This window comes from Camelus dromedarius, chromosome 18 (genome assembly GCF_036321535.1).
Source record: "Camelus dromedarius isolate mCamDro1 chromosome 18, mCamDro1.pat, whole genome shotgun sequence".
In the NCBI taxonomy this organism is placed as follows: Eukaryota; Metazoa; Chordata; class Mammalia; order Artiodactyla; family Camelidae; genus Camelus; species Camelus dromedarius.
In genome coordinates, this window is record NC_087453.1 from 699,223 (window position 1) to 716,319 (window position 17,097).

Genomic DNA, 17,097 nt, shown 5'->3' on the forward strand with positions numbered 1-17,097 from the left:
TTGAGCAGGACCCCCAGCGTGCCTCCCCTCTGCTGGCCCCAGAGCCGGCCTACCAGCGAGGGGGCGGGGAGAAGCCCTGAAGCGGGGTTGGGACCTCAGGGCCTCTGCGCCTCTGCTGACAGCAGAAGGGACATGCAGCACAGGCTCTCAGGGCCCCGGCCACCCCCAGGGCAGCCAAGGTTGTGGGGGTCCTCAGGGCTGTGGAGGGGCTCTCTGGGCACCCCAGGTCCTTGGCCCTCCTGATTCACATTCTGAAGCCAGACCCCTCCTCTCCCCAGAAACCCGGTGAGACCCCTTCCAGGGACACGGAGGCCAGTGCTGGGAGCAGGACTCCTCTATGCCCCGTGGCCCGGGGGTCAGACCCCAGCCCCACCCTGACTGTGCCTCTGGTCCTGCTGCCCCCTCCCCAGGAGCTCCACTCCCCCCTAACCTTTCTAGGAGGTCAAGGTCATCCTCAGATCACAGACCTGGGCACATCCCCGGTGGCCCCGGCCCCCAGATGAGTCACCAACCTGCTCCTGTCCGAGAGCAGCGTCCCTCGGTCTCGCGCACTCCCGTCCAGCCCGGTCCTGCTGCAGCCACAGGGAGGCCGCAGCTTATGAGGCCCTTGTCCACCGACGTCACTGCCTGGCCCACCCCCGGCCCACCCCTCCCCCGCTCTACACTCTTCCCATCTGGTGCCCAGGACGTTCCCCTGAGCTGGGGGCACAGGCACCCCAGGGAGAAGAACCCCATCACACTGCAGGGCAGGGATGCAAGGCAGCAAGGGGTCAACACCTTCAACCCTCACACCACAGGGTCTGTCCCAGAGAGGCTCACAGGGGAGGCGCCTCAGGGACAAGGGCACCACAAGTGGCCCCATGCAGCACGCTGTGGGAGATGGGCCTGGGGTCTCTGGCAGCCTGGGGGGCGGCCTGGAGCAGCACCTGGACCCTGGGGGTCAAACTAGACTCCACTCCCCCCACTCGCCCATCATCGCCTCCAGGACCCAGGACCCCAAACCAGAGCCACACGTAGGTCTCTCCAATGACCCAGCCCACACTAGCCCCCTCCCCGGAAGCCTCCTCTGCACTGGCCGCTTCTCCACAAGCCCCTCCCCAGTCTGCGAGGGCCTCCCAAGCAGGGCCTCTCCTCAAGCGCTCCCCACCTGCCCGGACGGCCCCAGGCTGGGCCCGGTGACCAGTGCTAGGGGGTGCCCAGCTGGGCCCCAGGGCCTGCCCTGACCAGACCCACTCTACCCAAACCTGGACCTGACAGGCCCCCTCCCTAGGGTAGCCAGTGTGTGTCAGGGGGGTGCTGAGCGCCGTGTGCCGAGGCTGCCAGGGCCACTCTGACCCTGCTCTAGGTTCAGCTTCTGGGAGCAGAGGTGCTCTGGGGGAGACGGGTCCAGCACAGGACACTCAGGATGCACAGGACACAGTCGTGGACGCGATATTCGCTGGAGACTGGGAGGGGTCGTGCGTAAAGGTCAGGGCTGGATGCTGCTGGAGGGGTGGGCGCTTTTGCCCCTCCCCCAGACCCCTAGCAACCAGGTGGGGCTGCAGGACCCAATCAGCTCCACAGCCTTGCACCAGGTGTCCTGCGCCCCGCCCCAACCCCGCCCTGTCATCCTGCCTGGCGGTCAGTGCTCCTGACCTGAGCATCTCAAGGCAAGGGAGGTCTGAGACTTGTGGCCCGAGAGCCGCCCAAGCCTGTGAACCCATGGCTAGATGCTATGGATGCTGCAGTGCTGGTGGATGCCTTGCACTGGGTGCTGGGTGCTGGGGTCCTGGGGTCCTGGGACCCACACCCTGCCACATAGGTGGGCCCTGCAGACCCAAGCAGAAGCCAGCAGAGGGCGCCTGGTCTAGTGGCGACAACTAACACCATCAATCCACGTCCATGGCTCACAGGCACGCAGGACACTCATGTGCATGTCCACACGCTCCAAGGAACTGCCCTCCACTCGTGTGAGCCAGTCAGCAAGTGCCCTTGGCTGGACCCCATCTGGTCCCCCACCCCATGTGCCCGCCCAGGAGTCTCTGAACCGGTGCTCTGTGCCCGCGAGCACCCGAGGGCTTGCAGCCGACCTAGCAGGGTCAGGGATCGGCCAGGGCATGCGCTGCCCAGGGTCACAGCTGAGAAAGGACAGGTTAGAGCCAGGCAGGCCCCTCGCTGGGAGAGCTCTGGAAGTGGCACAGCCGTGGCATCCTGGCTGGTGCAAGTCCCCCATCATGGCCCTCATTCCAGCGTCCAGGTGGGGACCCCGAGCAGAGGCCCCACTTCCCCCAGCCCCAGCGGTGGGGAGGGACCCCAGGAGCTCCAGTTCTGAGCGCCTGGGCAGCCAACCCTCAGTACTGAGCCGTGCCTCAGTGTAGCTGCTGCAAGCCCCACCCCGTGCGACCTGGCTGCTGGGTCAGCACACAGCACGGCTGGTGGGACCGGAGTAGGTGCAGAGGGTGGGGCGCCCACCACCCAGGAACCCCAACCCATACAGCCCCCAGGAAGCTCTGCTCCCCGTATTCCTGCAGGGCTGGCTCAGGGCGTGGGGCCCCAGGAGGGCTGCCAGCATCTGCACTTACACGCATAGGGCCCACGGGGCAGGGCTACCTGGCTGGGAGGAACTTTTGGACAGGGTGGCAGCAAAAGTGGACACATGTAAAGGGGGCAGCCAGGAAAAACAGGTCGTCCCTGGTTGGATGCAAGTTCTGGAAAAGGGACCTAAGCTGACCAGGGGCTGCCCTGAAGTGTCTGCTGATCAGTCCTGGCGCCTTGGCCAAGTCTGGGGCAAACAGGGAGTGGAGACTGGCCAGGAGGCCCAGTCTGGGTGGGCAGCACACAGAGCTCGGGGGCCGAGGGCAGCTCCATGGCTGATGGGTGAGCTGTCTGGAGAGATGGAGGCCAGCCTGGCCTGTACAAGCCAGGTGGGGTGGGGGTGGTGACTGGGATCAGCCAAGAACAGGCTCCAGCACTGTCCCACCCAAAACCACACCCAGCCCAGACAGGCCTCCGCACCCAGACCCAACCACCTTCACCTGTTCGGTCTGGGCCCACCTGCCCCAAAGTGCTGCCCCGGACAAGACAACACGGAAGACCGACCAGGAGACACAGCCTCAGGTCCAGAACCTCCGGCGGTCTCTAACCCGCACACCTGGCCTGGTCCCTGCCTGCACCTTTGTTGGAAGTGGCCCTTTGGGAGTCAGCCAGACCACTCCGTGTTCCTGCGTGTTTTTATGGTGACGTCAGCGCCTCCATGCGGGGGGGGGGGAGAACCGGACGGTCAAACCACCACATCCCAGCGCTCCTGAAGTGGGCGTGGGGGGCAGAGATCCCCACTCAGCCCCAGTCCCTGCACCTGGTGGTGAACAGGGCCCCAGGGCAGAGGGCACCTTACTCCCAGCTTAACGTGGACTCTGGGGCAGGGCCTCCTGGACCAGAACCAACAGAACAAATGCCCCTGAAGCCTGCAGTGGGATGGGCCACACCCCCCCACCCGGACGGCGCTGACCTGAGGGACGCCACAGCGGCACCATGTCAGCCCAATGGGGATGCTCGCCTTGCGCCTGGCTCCCCTGAGCTCCCCAGCTCTGGGCCCGACTGGCCAAATGCGGCCCTGGCTTTTGGCCTGACCTGGGTCTTCTTGTCAGCCTAAGCCTGACCTCTAACCTCAGATCCAGGTCAACTACTGGCTCAGTGACTGAGATCCTCAAAGTCAGCCAGAAGCACGCGTGGACATCCTGAAGGGAGAGCTATGGGCGGCAGGGCTGTCCCACACTGGCCCCTCTGTCAGCCCCCACTTCAGGGACATACTGCAGCCCTGACACACAAGCCCTCACGCGGGAGAGGGGCCCATCTGGCAGGGCCGTGGCCACCAGAGTGGGGCAGGGATGGGGACGTCCTGCACAAATCCCAAAGGACTCAGGTCTGTGCAGCACCAGGTCAAAGCCCGGCTCACAGACGGGAGGGTCAGCAGAGGCAGGTGTGGGGACAGGGCACCGACCACGGCCTCATGTCTCACGAGGTCATCAGAGCTGATGGGTGGACCAGGCACCTGTCAGTGCCAGGCCACAAGAACAAGGGGGCCGACACACAGGGGCCAAAGTCAGCTGGGCTCTAGGCCGACAGAGACCCAAACTGTGGTGCGAGGAGACGGTGGGGGGCAGGGGGCCAGCATCTCAGGCGCAGCCAACACCAGCAGGGCTGGGGCTGCGAGGAAGGCTGAGGACCAGGAGCACCACCAGACTGGCCGGTGCTTCGAAGTACCGATGCGCCCCCATCCCAGAGCACCCTGGATGCCCACGGGCCTCCCTGCGGGCACCGAGTCCCAGCGCTGAGGCCCGGCAAGCAGACACTCGTGGAGGGCTGACGGCAGGTGGGCGACAGTGCAGACCCCGGCCCGCGAGGCACAGGCCCTACCAAGACAGGGCTTGGGAGTGGAGTGCAGGAGGGGCGATGGCAGCTCCGGAGCTTCCTCAGGAGGGAAAAAGCCGGCACCAACAGAAAGTCAGGATGCGTCGGGGGAGACAAGCCTCAGCCACCGACACGTGGCCACATGTGCCACCAGGAAGGATGTTTATTACTGAGTGCGTGGGGGGACGGCAGGGTGCGGCCGGCTCCCCGCAGCAGCACGGACCCCTGCCCTCGACAGCGCCTGGCCCAAGTGCCCAGGGCTGCCGAGAATCCAGGAGAGCGGGGACAGGGACACAGGACCGGCAGGCACGGCCCAGGGGCCCGCCCGAGGCTGCCTTCCACAGCACTGGCTGCAGGGCTGGGGCCTACCAGTCCTGGTTGTCCCAGACCTCGTCCGCCGTGGGTGGCGCGGCCTTCCTGGTGGCCTTGGCTGCGCCCTCCCTGGTGGCCTTGGCCGCGCCCTCCCCGCCGCCCCACCAGGCCTCCCAGCCATCACCACTGTCGCTGTTCTTGTTGTTGGACGCGGAGCCCGAGCCCCACACGTCCCAACTGTCTGAGCTCCTCTTGTCGGCTGAGGCATCCGCGCATGTCCAGCTGTCGCTGCTCGGGGACCGGTGTGCCTTGGCGGGGTCAGTGGTCCCAAAGGCCTCCCAGAAGCTCTGATCAATGGTGTTCTGGGAGTTGTCCCCACCGCTGTTCTGGTAGCTCTGGCCCTCTGGGAGTCTGTGACAAAGAAGAGGCCTCTGAGTGGCTCTCACAAAACCAGAAAAGCTGCTGCGGCGGCCCTGAGCCGCCTGGCTTTCTCCCCGCTTCTCCCCAGAGACGGCTCAAGGCCGAGTCTGAGACCCCACCCAGGATGCTCGGCCAGCGCCAGGCAGGGTCGTGGAGCTGTTGTTCTCGCTCCAAAGCAGAGGAGACCCATCTACAGAGCTGAAATCCGGGAAACACGCAGATCTTGGTTTTCTGCGATGATTAAGGGCAAAAGAAAACCCAGAGACCTGGCATCGGCATCGTGAAGGGTCAGCTCAGGATGGAAAGCCCCTCACCAGAACTGCAGTCACATGGTCCCACAGCGGGCGGCCAAGCAAGCGCTGCGGCACCCTGCCTGCCGGCAAGCGGGACGCTCCTCGGCCCCAGGGCAGGCCGTCGGCACCGCCAAGGCGGTTGTGGCCACTGCTCTGGCCCAGCCCCCGGCCATCTCTCCCATCAGATCCCAGGCTCCCCCTGGGGTCAGAGAACCAGAAAGCCAGGCAGACTAGGATTCCAGCAGGAAGGCCTGGGCCCAGCCTCGAGTGGGCCAGTGAGCGCTCCAGACCCCAGGAGGTGGGATCAGAGCCCAGCCACCCCTCGTCTCCACACCCAGTTCCCCGCCTGAGACCCTCCCTCCCTCTCCAGCCCTGGGCAGCGGCAGCTCCTGCCAGGTCCAAGGAAGAGCTTCAGAGTAAGAGGTCAAGGGCTTGGGGGCCCTCTGCCCTGTGACCCCTGAACCCCTGGGGGTGACACATCTGCCTCCCAGAGACCCCAAGAAAGAATACCAGAAAAGGGGGGCTTACATCAGGATGAGGGGCCCGGCATACCTGTCCGAGGTGTCCTCCACTTTCCCAGAAAAAAAGGTGGTGACGTCCCGCCATCCCCTAGTGCCAACCCCCTGGACCTGTAAGGAGACATGGGGCAGCTCAGCCAGGGCTCCGGCGCCGAGAGCACGGTGTCTAAAGACCTGGAATTTGCACCCATTCACCCGGGATGGAATCTCCCGGGGCACGCAGGACGCCCGCCGTGAGCACAGTGAGAGGCTGTGGCCCCAGAAGGTGGGTGCGAGGCTCCCTGGGTGGACGGCCGCCCCACACAGAGCCTCGTGCTGGGAAGCAGACAGACGCGCTGCCCACTGTGGCTTTAAGGCAGAGAAGGCGGGCAGGCCGCCCCGGCACACTCACCAGGGAGAGGTCGGCAGCAGCAAGACAAGGACAGAAAGAAAGGAAGCAACAGGTTAGTGGCTGTAACAGGTGCCCGTCCAGCTGTTTCCAGATTCCTCGAGCCGCCGGCACCGGAGCATCTACCTGACCCTCCTCATGTCCCAGAGGCCACGCAGGCCGCAGACACCATCCGGGGCAAGAAGCGCCCAGGCCCTTCCTGCTCGCGGTTCCCGGTGCCCTGGAATATGGAGACTGGCTTCCAGCTATGCCCAAGTGTCAGGCGGGGCCACCCTACCTTGGATGCCAACTGAGAGAACCCACTGGACACATCATCAAAAATCTTTCCCTCCTTCACCTGGTGGATTGAAACAGCGCCGTCAGCCGAGGGGCAGAGGCCCGCTGCCCGCCCCTGACAGAGGACACGCCCGCTGGCGCCTGCTCACGGAACTTGCCTCCACACCACGCTGCCCCTCCCCAGAAGTGAGAGGAAGTGGGGCTGCCAGGCCACAGCCCAGGCTGGTCTAACTCAGACTTTCCCCGGGTGGTCTCAACGCCACCCACAACCTTCTGAGGACAGGCTGGCCCTGTCCCCTAAGTCCCAGCCCCTCAAAGCCTCTCTCAGCCCATCCGGGTCTCCTCTGAGCACTGTGGCCAGGACGAGAAGCCAGGGGGCACACCCAGCCACACGGGACAGGGCTCTCCCCGACCCAGCAGCAGAGGGCAAGGCCAGGCCCTGCTGAGACAGGGATGAACCCACAGGTACAGGGCACCAGCCACCCGGGGGAACACGGGGCACCCTCAGGAGTCCGTACCCCTGAGCAAAGCCCCCACACCAGCCGCCCCCAAAAAGAGCCCACGGGAGCTGCAAGGAGCACGTGGTGGAGCACCGTGGGTCGTGGCGTTACCTTCTCCTGGGCGGGTTTGAGGACGCTGTCGTTCAGACTATGCCCCAACTCCGACGCCTGTCAGAAGAAAAGACTTGATGAGGAGATCAAGTGAGCTCGGCGGCAGGTCCATCCCAGGACACAGCAGCACGGTCACTGCGAGCTCTGCGCACAGACAGGAAGCAGCGGCCAGCGAGCAGCCCGGCAGCACACAACATGCCAGGCTCTCACGGCGGGTGGCACGTGGGCAGATGCGTGCAGGCCAGAGGCTGCCGCCCCTGGCCCACCTGCTCTGGGAAGGGGCCAGGACGGCGGCAAGCCCCTGGGAGCCTACACCATCCAGCAGCCACCTCCAGGGTCTCCCCGTTGGAGCTCACGTGACCCATCCCGTGAGAACAGCCTGTGTGCCGACAACGACCCCCCACCGGGACACAGACGGGCAGGTCCCGAGCCCACCTGCCCTCCAGGGCCCTGCTGGAGCTTGGAGAAAAGGGGGTGGGGGGAACGAGCCCGGCCGGCAGCTCAGGTGGGGGTGGGCAGGACCAGGGGAGGCAACACAGTGCGTGGCCCTGGCCACCGTGACAGGACTCCTTTGGATAATTTGGCTGGAAGTAATTAAACCACAAAGTGAAAATCTCGCCAAGAAGCTCCAAGCACCCGGGCCCTTCAGCCCCGGCAGCGGCAGCAGCCCCCAGTCCTGGGCCGGTCCCGCGTCTCCTGCCCACGACACGGGTGCCCGAGCGCCGCGGACAGGTCAGGCGGAAATCGGCAGCAGATCAGAGCGCGAGCACACGGAAGCACCAACACACGCCACAGTGCGGACGGTGGGGAGCAGAGCTCGTGCCGCGCGGATGGGGGCATGCAGCAGTTCGGACGGCCTTACCAGCTCGGGCTGCTGCTTGGAACCCCAGAACTTTACCCAGGCAGCACAGGGAGACGACGGAGAGAGAGAGAGAGCAAGGCAGTGGCAGCAGCGTTGGCAACAAGAGGACGCGCCCTGGCAGGGCCCCATGGCGCCCCCAGTCCTGGCTCTGCAAGTCCAGGGCCACGCAAGTGGGTGGTTCAGGAGCCCAAGGTAGGGGCTCAGAGAAGGTTCCCAGGTGGGGGCTGGGACCCCTCCTCAGGGCGCGAGGGGCCCGTGTGGCCGTGGGCTCCTGTGACAGCCTCTGTGGCCGCCCCTCCTGAGTCCTGACCCCCAGTGCCGGAGGACGGGCCGGCCTGAGCCTGGCACCACATGGGGACCATGTGGGCTGCACACCAAAATTCGGAAAGATGAACACCAGGACCCAAGACACCATCCACAAGAAGAGAGAGCGCTAACTGGGGACGAGGACCTGTCTCCGCGGGACTCAGCCCGTGTCCTACAGGAGGCCCCAGTCACCCCGCCTGGGGCTGCCCAGACACAGCAGAGCCTCAGCCACACTGAGCCTTCTCTCCCCATCCCGGGGCCACTGCCTGCTCCCTCCCTATGAGGCAAACGGTACAGCGGCCCACAGCTGCCAGATACAGGTGACGACTTTGGCCCCACAGACCCTAAGCAGGTACAGCCTTACTCCACCTGCTAAACCCGCAGGCACCTGAAGTGACCCCTGTGACATGGGAGCTTGGGAGACAAGTCCACATGTGTGGGCGTGCCCGAGCTGCCTGCAGGAGTGTCCCGGCCCAGAGCACACAGAGGGCAGGCTGGCCAGGAGCCTCACACACCAACGTGGAGGCCTCCCTCGTTACCTTCTGACTTGCGTGGGATCCGAATTTCGTAGCCTGAAAGAAAACAGAGAGACGCCTGGTGTCTGGTCTACTGTCCTGACGCTGGCCACTGGGGCTGCCGCTCCCTGGGGTACAGACAGGTGATCAGTCCCAGGCCTGTCTCCCGACGGCCACGAGGCCCTGTGCTCACCCTACAGCAGCTCTAAGGGGCCCTCAGAGATGCACACGATTTCAGCTCCCCCCGGGAGGCCATCAGGGCAGGGGGGCCTGTGCAGCACCCGGTGTGAGGGAGCAGAGCTAACGCTGACCTCCCCAGTCCAGGACGCAGGGGCCCACAGGCCTCCCACAAGCCCAGTCTGCTCAGGCCTCTCACCTCGGCCCGGCACCCAGGCCACTCTCAAAACAAGCAGTCCTGGACCCCCCGCCGCAGCGCCCTTGGGAGACAAGGCCTCAGAGAAAACAGGCAGAGGTGACTCAGGAGCATGGGTGGCACTGCCCGACGCTGGGCACACTGGCCCACTGGGGCACACCCGAGATGTGTCCCAGACTCTACTCCAACCCCAGGGTTCCCACTGGCTGGCTGGGCAGCTACGCTCTGGCCTTCAGAAACTCCTGTCCTGGGCTCCCTTGGGCCCGTGTGCCCTGGGTCAGCCTGCCAGGCAGCCTCCAATCCCTGCTCCGTGCTCCCCTCCTCACACCCCTCCTGTCACCACCACGCCATGGTGGCCGCAGTCTCCCCTCCAGGATGACATCCTCGTACAGGTTTCTGGCCTGATCCTTCCCGCCCGGCTCTCGCCCAGGTCACTGCCCAGTGTCCACTCATCTGTCCTGACAAAATCCCCAGTCATCCCTCGCCTTAGGCCAAGGAGCAGGCAAGGCTGGGAGTGGAAACTCGGACGGCCTACACTGCACTGGAGACCCGGGAGCTGACACTCGGGGGGTTGCAGGGCCAACACCGCTTCACCAGGGCAAGTGGAAGCCACCCTGTCACCTCTTTCTCCTGGAACCAGCCAGGCCCTGCCAGCGACTCCTCTGCAGCCAGCACAAGACCCACTATTACAGCAAAGAAGCTCCGCGGGGCCTTGAGGACCTGCCCAGTCTCAGGGCACCGGCCGAGGGCAGGGCGGGGGCCACTCACCAGGCTTCCTGGGGCAGACAGATGTGCGGCCCGAGCCCCTTCAGGACCCTCCGTCCTCCCCAGCCCTCCAGCCCACGTGGCTGCGCTGTGGGACAGGCTACTTACTCCCTCCTTAGCTGCCGAGGCGAACCTGCTGGCTCCGGTGGTGAAACTGCTCCAGCCCTGAGAGGAAGCAACACGGAAGGTGCTCCTCTGACCCACGCCACCCGCCTCGTACACAGCTGGATGCCGTGGGACCGTCCCCACCCCACACGTGGTTGGACCAGGAGGGCTGGAGGGCGGGGCCCCAGGGTGGAGCCCCCACCACTGGGGTGAGCCGGCTCCTCCCACTGCCTGGCCCGCCGGCCCCTCTGAGGGGAGACACAAACACACTGCGGTCCTGGGAGGGTGTTTCCGGAAGACAATCTCCTCACAGCAGGCTTCGGGCCAACAAGCCACAAAGAGCACCCGGGAGAGCGACGCTGGGGGCCCCCAGATCCCGCTACAGGCGCCTCAGGGGCAAATGGGGCTTAAATATGTTCTGAGTGAGATGCCCGTTCATTTGGGGGACAGACACACGTGGTTCAAGGAGCGCATGCAGTGGTGACGGCGACCTCCCACGGCCCAAGTCTGGACCCCCTCCTTGGGCTCCGTCCAGAAGCTCTGTGCTCACACAGCCTGGGACCAGCCCAGCCTCCAGTTCCCTACAGGCCCCCCAGCCCTCAACCCCATCCTCTCAGCACACAGAGCACGTCCGTCTTTCTGTGCGCTCAGCGTCCAGAGACGCTTGGGACGGCCGCAATTACCGGCGTCGTAGACCAGGTTGTGACAAATAGAACGTGTTTTTAAAAAGTAAGTTTCTCTGGAAAACGATGGTTTGACCTAGAGTGGCCGAGGGTGGGGGGAAGGCACACGTGTGACCAGGAGCCACCTCCAGACGGTGGCCCAGCCTGCGCAGCTTCCGAGCTTGTCACCTCTGCCACCGACAGAGCCACGGAGTGACACCCAGAACCAATGTGGCTCAGGGAGGCTCTCCACACGGGGCGTTAGTTCTCTGGAGAAAACGCACCTCATTAAACCCAAACTGCGCGTCTTGCAGCTGGAGTAACGGAGCTGAGTACGCCGCGCTCCGGGAAGTGTCAGCGGAGGAAAGGGGAGGGGCCCGCGCCAGCCGCGGGAGGCCCCTCGGGGCGCACACGGGCGGCACGGGGGAGCAGCACGGGCGTCCTCACCGAGTACAGGGACGACATGGCGCTGTTGAGGAAGTCGTCCTCTCTCTTCTGAGGTGGCGCGGTGTTCCCAAAGCCCACATAGCGGGTCTCCTGGGCCCTGGAGGGGGCACAAGCAGCAGCCGTGATGTTCCCGAGAGCCGTGGGGTGGGGGCGCCCGGACCCCAGACGGAGCCCCTGGAGGGCGTGCAGGTGCGCCCACGGCCCTCCGCGTGGGGGTCAGGCTTTCCTGCGCTCAGGGACGAGGCCCCCCCTGCTGCACTTGGCCTGAGAATCTCAGCAAGACCCAGAGCTGACGGCCAGCGACCGCAGGGAGCGTCACAGTGGCTCAACCCGACAGCTCTGGGGACCCTCTTTCACCTGTTCCTCCTAAGTGTTCCTAGAAGTGATCGTCTCTAAGGGGTTTCTCTCCACTCAAGCCCCTACTCGAACATAGGCTGGCCCGTGAGGCCTGCCGACTCTGCACCTGTGAAGCAGCAGCAGCGCCCACCCTCACCAGGACAGCGCTGCCCCGAGGGACCAAACCCTCCACAGCTGGGTCCATGCAGGCCCCCAGCCCCCCAGCGCCCTGAGGCCTGACCCTTGACAGGAGCCAAGGCCATCGCTCAGACCCCCAGCGCCCCCCGAGGCCTGACCCTCGACAGGAGCCGTCGCTCAGCCAGTCTTCGGAAGCCTTGTCAGAGGCAGCGGTGGAGCTCTGCAGCTGGCCAGGGGCTCTGAAACGGAGTCAGAAGTCAGTGAGACCAACAGGGCAGGCACACGTGGCAGGAGCTGTGGTCATGAAGGTGCTGCCACGCCCACCTGATGACACCCAGCTCCTCTGAAACACTAGCACCTGGGCTGAGCCGGCCTCCACCTCTGAGCAGAGGAGGCAAGGAGCAAGAGGAGGTCGAGGCAGCCTGGCGGGCAGGCTCCCCAGCGGCTCCACGCCTGCCTGCATCCACAGGGAGGCCAGAGGGACCGAGGCCAAAGGAAGCACATTGGCAGTGGTCTGGAGACATTCTGACAGGGGACTCTCGCCACAGGAGGGGGACTGCAGGGCACCCCTGGTGTAAACAGGGAGCCTCTCCTGATGCCAGCCCCCCAGAACACGAGTCTCCTGTGTGCCAGAGGACCCGAGACACCTGCATGGGGTCAGCCCGCCCTGCGTTCCTGTGCCCTGGGGAGGTGGGCAAGCCTCAGACCAGACCACCAGCCAGGCAGATTCCTCCAGAGCTGCCAAGTGTCGTGGGCACAAACCTGGAGACTCTACGCTGAGGAACGGGGGACGGTATGCTCTACCTTGAACGTACCCTTAGTGGTTGAATTTTTACTGGAAGTTTAAATATGGAACTTAAAAAGTTGGTTTTCCCTCTGCCTTTAGAACAGCTGACAATCGAATCGTTGCCACAATAGCACGGGGACCCTGAGCCACAGTCAGGGTCAGGGCCGGGCTGACAGCAGCACCCTCCAGCCAGCAGGCCAGAGAAGTTACCGATGGGCAGTGGACAGCAGTGCCCTGGGCTGAGGTGGGGTCCAGTTCTGGGCGGGCGACGACTCCAGAGACCATTCTCTACCTTCAGCCAGGGTGGCCACCTGCCAAGGGGACACGGGAACCGTCGGGGCAGCCGTGGGCGCGCCTGCTCTAGCGCCCCCGTGCCCCTCACGCAGCCACTTTGGCTCAGCCACGGGCTAGGGGCTCACCCAGTCTAAACGCTGAGACCAGGCCTCATGACAGACAGAGCATGAGCGAGTTCTTGGTCAGTGTGGCTCCAACCCCAAATGCCTGGGGCCCCACTCTCTGCCCCCTAAATGATGGGCGTCCCCTGGCTGCGAAGAGATGGGGCCTCAGGTCCTGTCTGCCTGGGGCTGCACACAGCCCCCGTGGCGTGTCAGGAGCCTCTAATCCCAGAACCACGGCAGCAGCCGACGGGCCTGCGGGCCTGTCCTCACCTTGTCCCTGAAAAGGGCGGCGGCCTTGCTGCTGTACTTCTCCTGCAGGGACCACCGGGGGTCATAGTCCTCCTGAGACTCCAGGAACTCTCGGAATTTAGCGTTTCCGCCGGCTTTCATCTTCTCCAGCTCCACGTCCTTCCACTTGTCCATAGTGACAGAACGGACGAAGCTGCACACCAGAGGGTCAGCCTCATCACCAGCACGGGGCATCCTCGAGCCCCCAATAGTCTTGAATTGTGCACTGGGGTCCCATGGTGCTGGCCCATGAGGGGCCTGCCCCGGCCCGTCTCCCCACCCAGGCCCGTCCCCTGGCCCAACACCCCGTCCCGGCCTGTCTCCCCGCCCTGGCTCATGGTGCAGCAGGAGCAGGCGGGCACTGACCTCAGGTGCACCCCGAGCCCGCGGTGCTTCCCCGAGCACTCCAGGCAGATCCAGATGCCGTAGGTCACACTCACCCACTGAGGGTTGAACGCACCGCACTCAAAACACACCTGCAGAGAGGGCCACAGGCAGCTCACCCAGTGGCTCAGGGCAGGGCCCGATGGGTGGCCCCAAGAGGCGCAGAGGGAGGCTGGCTGAGAGACCAACCGTGCGTGACAGGGAGGGGAGCTCTGAGGCTGCGAGCAACTTCCGAGAGGTTCGTGAAGCCCGCCCGAGAAAAGCAGACACTTACGTTGTTCTCATCTTGCACCCGGACTTCTTTAAGGACCTTCCTGGTTCTCGGGCTGGCCATGGTGCTGCAAAGGAGAGAACAAACTCCTAAAACTCACAAGTAGGTCACTTTACGAGAAAATCAACTGTCAGTGCAAAAAAGCTGCTTAGAAGCTACAGGGTAACAGGGCTACGGCCCGCAAGAGTCCGTTCTCCACACTCTAAGTCGAGCAGTGTGGATGCTCCCAGGCCAACAGTGCCACAGTTATTAGGAGCGAGAGTAATTACTGGCATCCACTCTGCCTGAGCCTCATGGACATCAAGATTGCACAATTTACAGAAGGCCTGTCTCCTAGGAACATTCACAGCAAGCAGTGGTCCTTACAAGACGTGCTCAGATTGTCCGCAAAACCTGACTTCCCACTTTCAGGGCAATATGGCAGACGTGGGCTGGCGGCATCCGAACACAGGGAGCTGCGTTCTCTGCGGCCACATCTTCCCTCCAGCTCCCAGGCCTGGTGCAGCGAGGCTCCCGGCCTGGGATGGAAGCAGCGGCATGTGGAGAGGCTGGCAGATGGAGGGTCCAAAGGTAGGTCCTCCCTGGGGCCATCTGAGGGAAGGAGGTGACAGATAGCATGCCCATAGCAGGGCAAGGACAGTGGCCTATGGACCAGGAGACCTGCCACCACGCCTCACAGGGAACCTGTCGGGTCCTGGGGCTGAAAAGGAAAGCTGTTCATTTCTTTATAGATCATCTAGCTTTGACTAAATTCAAGCTCATCTGGTGGCCCGTTTAATCCATGACCAGGAAAGTCGACAGAGTAAGACTCAAGCAGAGGGAGGGGAGGGGGCCGAGCATGGCGCTGGACACAGTCCGTCCCACCTCTCCCGCACACACCACTGACCCTGGCCCTCAGCTCGCCCTGCGCTCATGAGTGGAACCTGCAAGCTGTCTGACCTCCCACAGCAGCACGCGTCTTCCCAAGAACACACGAGCCTTGTTAAGTGGCAGAGCCACCCGCATGCACCGCTGTGGGACATTCCCACCCTCGGATGCTGCTCTCCACCTACTGCGCCTGTGAGGCGGCGGCTCCGGCCAGCTTCCCTGTGACAGTACAGTGAGCTCTGTGCAGAGGTGCAGCATCAAAGACCCAGAAGGTCTGTCTTGTATTCCATCTGTCACCTTCAGTTACTTTCCAAGGGGACCCTGCCTTTCCACACAGTCACACTTCCTGAATCTGGAACTCCAGAACTCCTGATGCTCAAGGGCCCACTTTTAAGCTTAAGTTGAAAATAAACACCTGTTTTCCGTTATCGATGGAAACAAAACCAAGAGTTCACCCAAGGTTCCCTTCTGCTCTGTACTTCTCTGCTGCCCAAGATGGTCTCCTGACCTCGAAGGCAAATATCTAAATGCAAAATCCTGCCCCGGACTCGGTGCCTGGACCAACCTACACAGCTCCACTCACCCCTGGCTCAAAGGCAGAGACGGGTGGACACTGGGGGCCTGTGCTCTTCCCAGGGAACTGTGTCTGCCCAAAGGCTCCTATTCTGGCCAACTGAACACAAGCAAACAAAAGCCCGAACAGGGGTGAGCCTGCCCTGAATTTCTAATAGTGCAAAATAAGGCAGAGTGAGTGTCTGCAGAACTACTATGGGAAATATGTGAAAAATAAATGACTTGGTTCAGATCTCAAAGGACTCCCCTAGGTGACTGGTTTTGGATATGAGAATCCTTTAGTTCTGGAAAATGCTAAACTTAAGACATAAGAACAAACACTTAACTTTCAAAGCCATAGTTCATCTTGAAAAATAACCCAAGAACTTCTGTTTTAATGCTTGAAACCAAGATGGTAAAACACAGCTTTCTGAAAGCAGGCGTGATTTCAATAAACATTGAACCAAATGAGGACGTTTTTCTCAGTTCACGAAGGAAGCCACTTGTCAGACTGCAGAACACTGCTTGTTAAGTTGGGACTTCCTCAACGTCTGCGATTAAAAGCGATGACTTCAGGACACTGCTCAGTCCCCAGGGCTGTCACACAGGCCACAGGCAGAAATCACACCCGTCTTTCTCAGAAACCACCTAACGCACTCAAAGCACCTGTGTTTACGAACAACCCTTTCTCATTCTAAAGCACGGGTACTTCTGAACTTCAGCAGGGCAGGTCATGGAGGGCACACCAAAGCAAAGGGAAATGCTAGTTCTCCCCTGGGCCAGTATCACAGCCCCGCTTTGCCGGATCACACACAGCACCGCGAGATGAGGCCTGCGCTGAGTGAGCACAGCCAACTCTCACATGGCTGGTGGGCAACGAAGCCGTTTAACAGGGCAGACAGGGAGCCTGGTTCTCCTACCTGAATGCACCTAAGCTGAAGGAGAATTTTAAAATCCCTTCCTGGTTTCCTCTCCCTCTGCCAAGACGACCACCCGCGGCAGAGGGTGAGGAGGAATAGGGACTTAAGGCCGCGGAGGCTGTCGATTCTGATTAGACTAGCCTCTAGGGCGCCGGCGGGCACAACCCTTCAATGGAAGCCCCCTGAGAACTCAGACCGGATCTGACTGAACCCTGTGTCCACACCAGGTCCTGGGACCGAAGGAGGGGACAGGCGTCAGGACCGGCTCTCCCCCTAGAGGAGGTGCGGGCGGGCGGGGGCCGGTAACAGCCTCAGAGGAGAGGAGGCTGGGGGCCAGGGGCGCTGCGCGGCGGGCGGGGGTCCGGGCGGGGGCGGCCGCCGGGCGGGGCGGTGGACTAGCCCCGGGGGGAGCCGGGGCCTCGGGGCCTCGGCGGCGCGCTTACCGGGCAGGTGGGCTCGCTCGTGCGCGCGGGGGTCCGGGCCGGGGTCGGCGGCGCCCCGAACTGCACCGAGGACGCGGGCCGACCGCCCACCTCGGCGCCACCCGCTTCCGGCTACGTAGCGCCTCGCAAGGCTTGACGGGAAGCCGGGGCGGGCCGGCGGGGGAGGGACTTCCGCCCGCCCGCCCGCCGGGCCGGAAGTGGGGCCCCGCCCCCCCCGTTGCCACGGGGACGCGTCCTCCTCTGGGCTGCTGTGTCAGAGCTGGTTGTCTAGCGGGGACCGCGATGGTCTGGGCACCGCCAGCCATGCTCACTGGGGTGCACCGTCAGGATCCGGACGGGAGACTGACGGCCTGCTCCGATTAGGACGATTCATGGGGGGTCATTTACAAGGGCGCTGATTAGGAGGGTGTGGGCGGGTTTAGACACGTCACAGGAATTCTGCGAGAGCCCAGGGCTGGAGCAGCAGAGCTG

The 17,097-nt window shown here is 63.5% G+C and overlaps 1 protein-coding gene across 11 annotated transcripts; it reads right to left on the reverse strand.

The window, feature by feature from the left end:
- Nucleotides 1–4,534: 4,534 nt before the first annotated feature.
- Nucleotides 4,535–16,741, reverse strand: ARFGAP1 (ADP ribosylation factor GTPase activating protein 1). 11 transcript variants are annotated; one of them, XM_064496903.1, is made up of 14 exons: nt 16,627–16,741; nt 13,848–13,911; nt 13,556–13,665; nt 13,172–13,343; nt 12,714–12,814; nt 11,875–11,955; nt 11,243–11,339; nt 10,137–10,193; nt 8,915–8,947; nt 8,070–8,099; nt 7,208–7,264; nt 6,598–6,657; nt 5,967–6,037; nt 4,535–5,112 (listed from the first exon to the last, which is right to left on the reverse strand). In XM_064496903.1, the coding sequence occupies exons 2-14, from the start codon at nt 13,905–13,907 to the stop codon at nt 4,755–4,757; spliced, it is 1,287 nt and encodes a 428-aa protein (XP_064352973.1). In that variant the 5' UTR covers nt 13,908–13,911; nt 16,627–16,741; the 3' UTR covers nt 4,535–4,754. The 11 variants fall into 11 exon arrangements, with proteins under 11 accessions (XP_064352973.1, XP_064352972.1, XP_064352977.1 ...); XM_064496902.1 differs by having other exon boundaries at nt 5,967–6,043; XM_064496907.1 differs by lacking the exon at nt 10,137–10,193 and having other exon boundaries at nt 5,967–6,043.
- Nucleotides 16,742–17,097: the final 356 nt, after the last annotated feature.

Excerpts from the sequence above, each read along its gene's own strand:
- ARFGAP1 (XM_064496902.1), bottom strand. The coding sequence starts at position 13,907 with ATGGCCAGCCCGAGAACCAGGAAGGTCCTTAAAGAAGTCCGGGTGCAA. Across the intron at positions 13,666-13,847 it reads GGGTGCAAGATGAGAACAAC|GTGTGTTTTGAGTGCGGTGC; the intron begins GTAAGTGTCTGC and ends CCCTCTCTGCAG. Across the intron at positions 5,113-5,966 it reads GTGGAGGACACCTCGGACAG|ACTCCCAGAGGGCCAGAGCT; the intron begins GTATGCCGGGCC and ends TCTTTGTCACAG.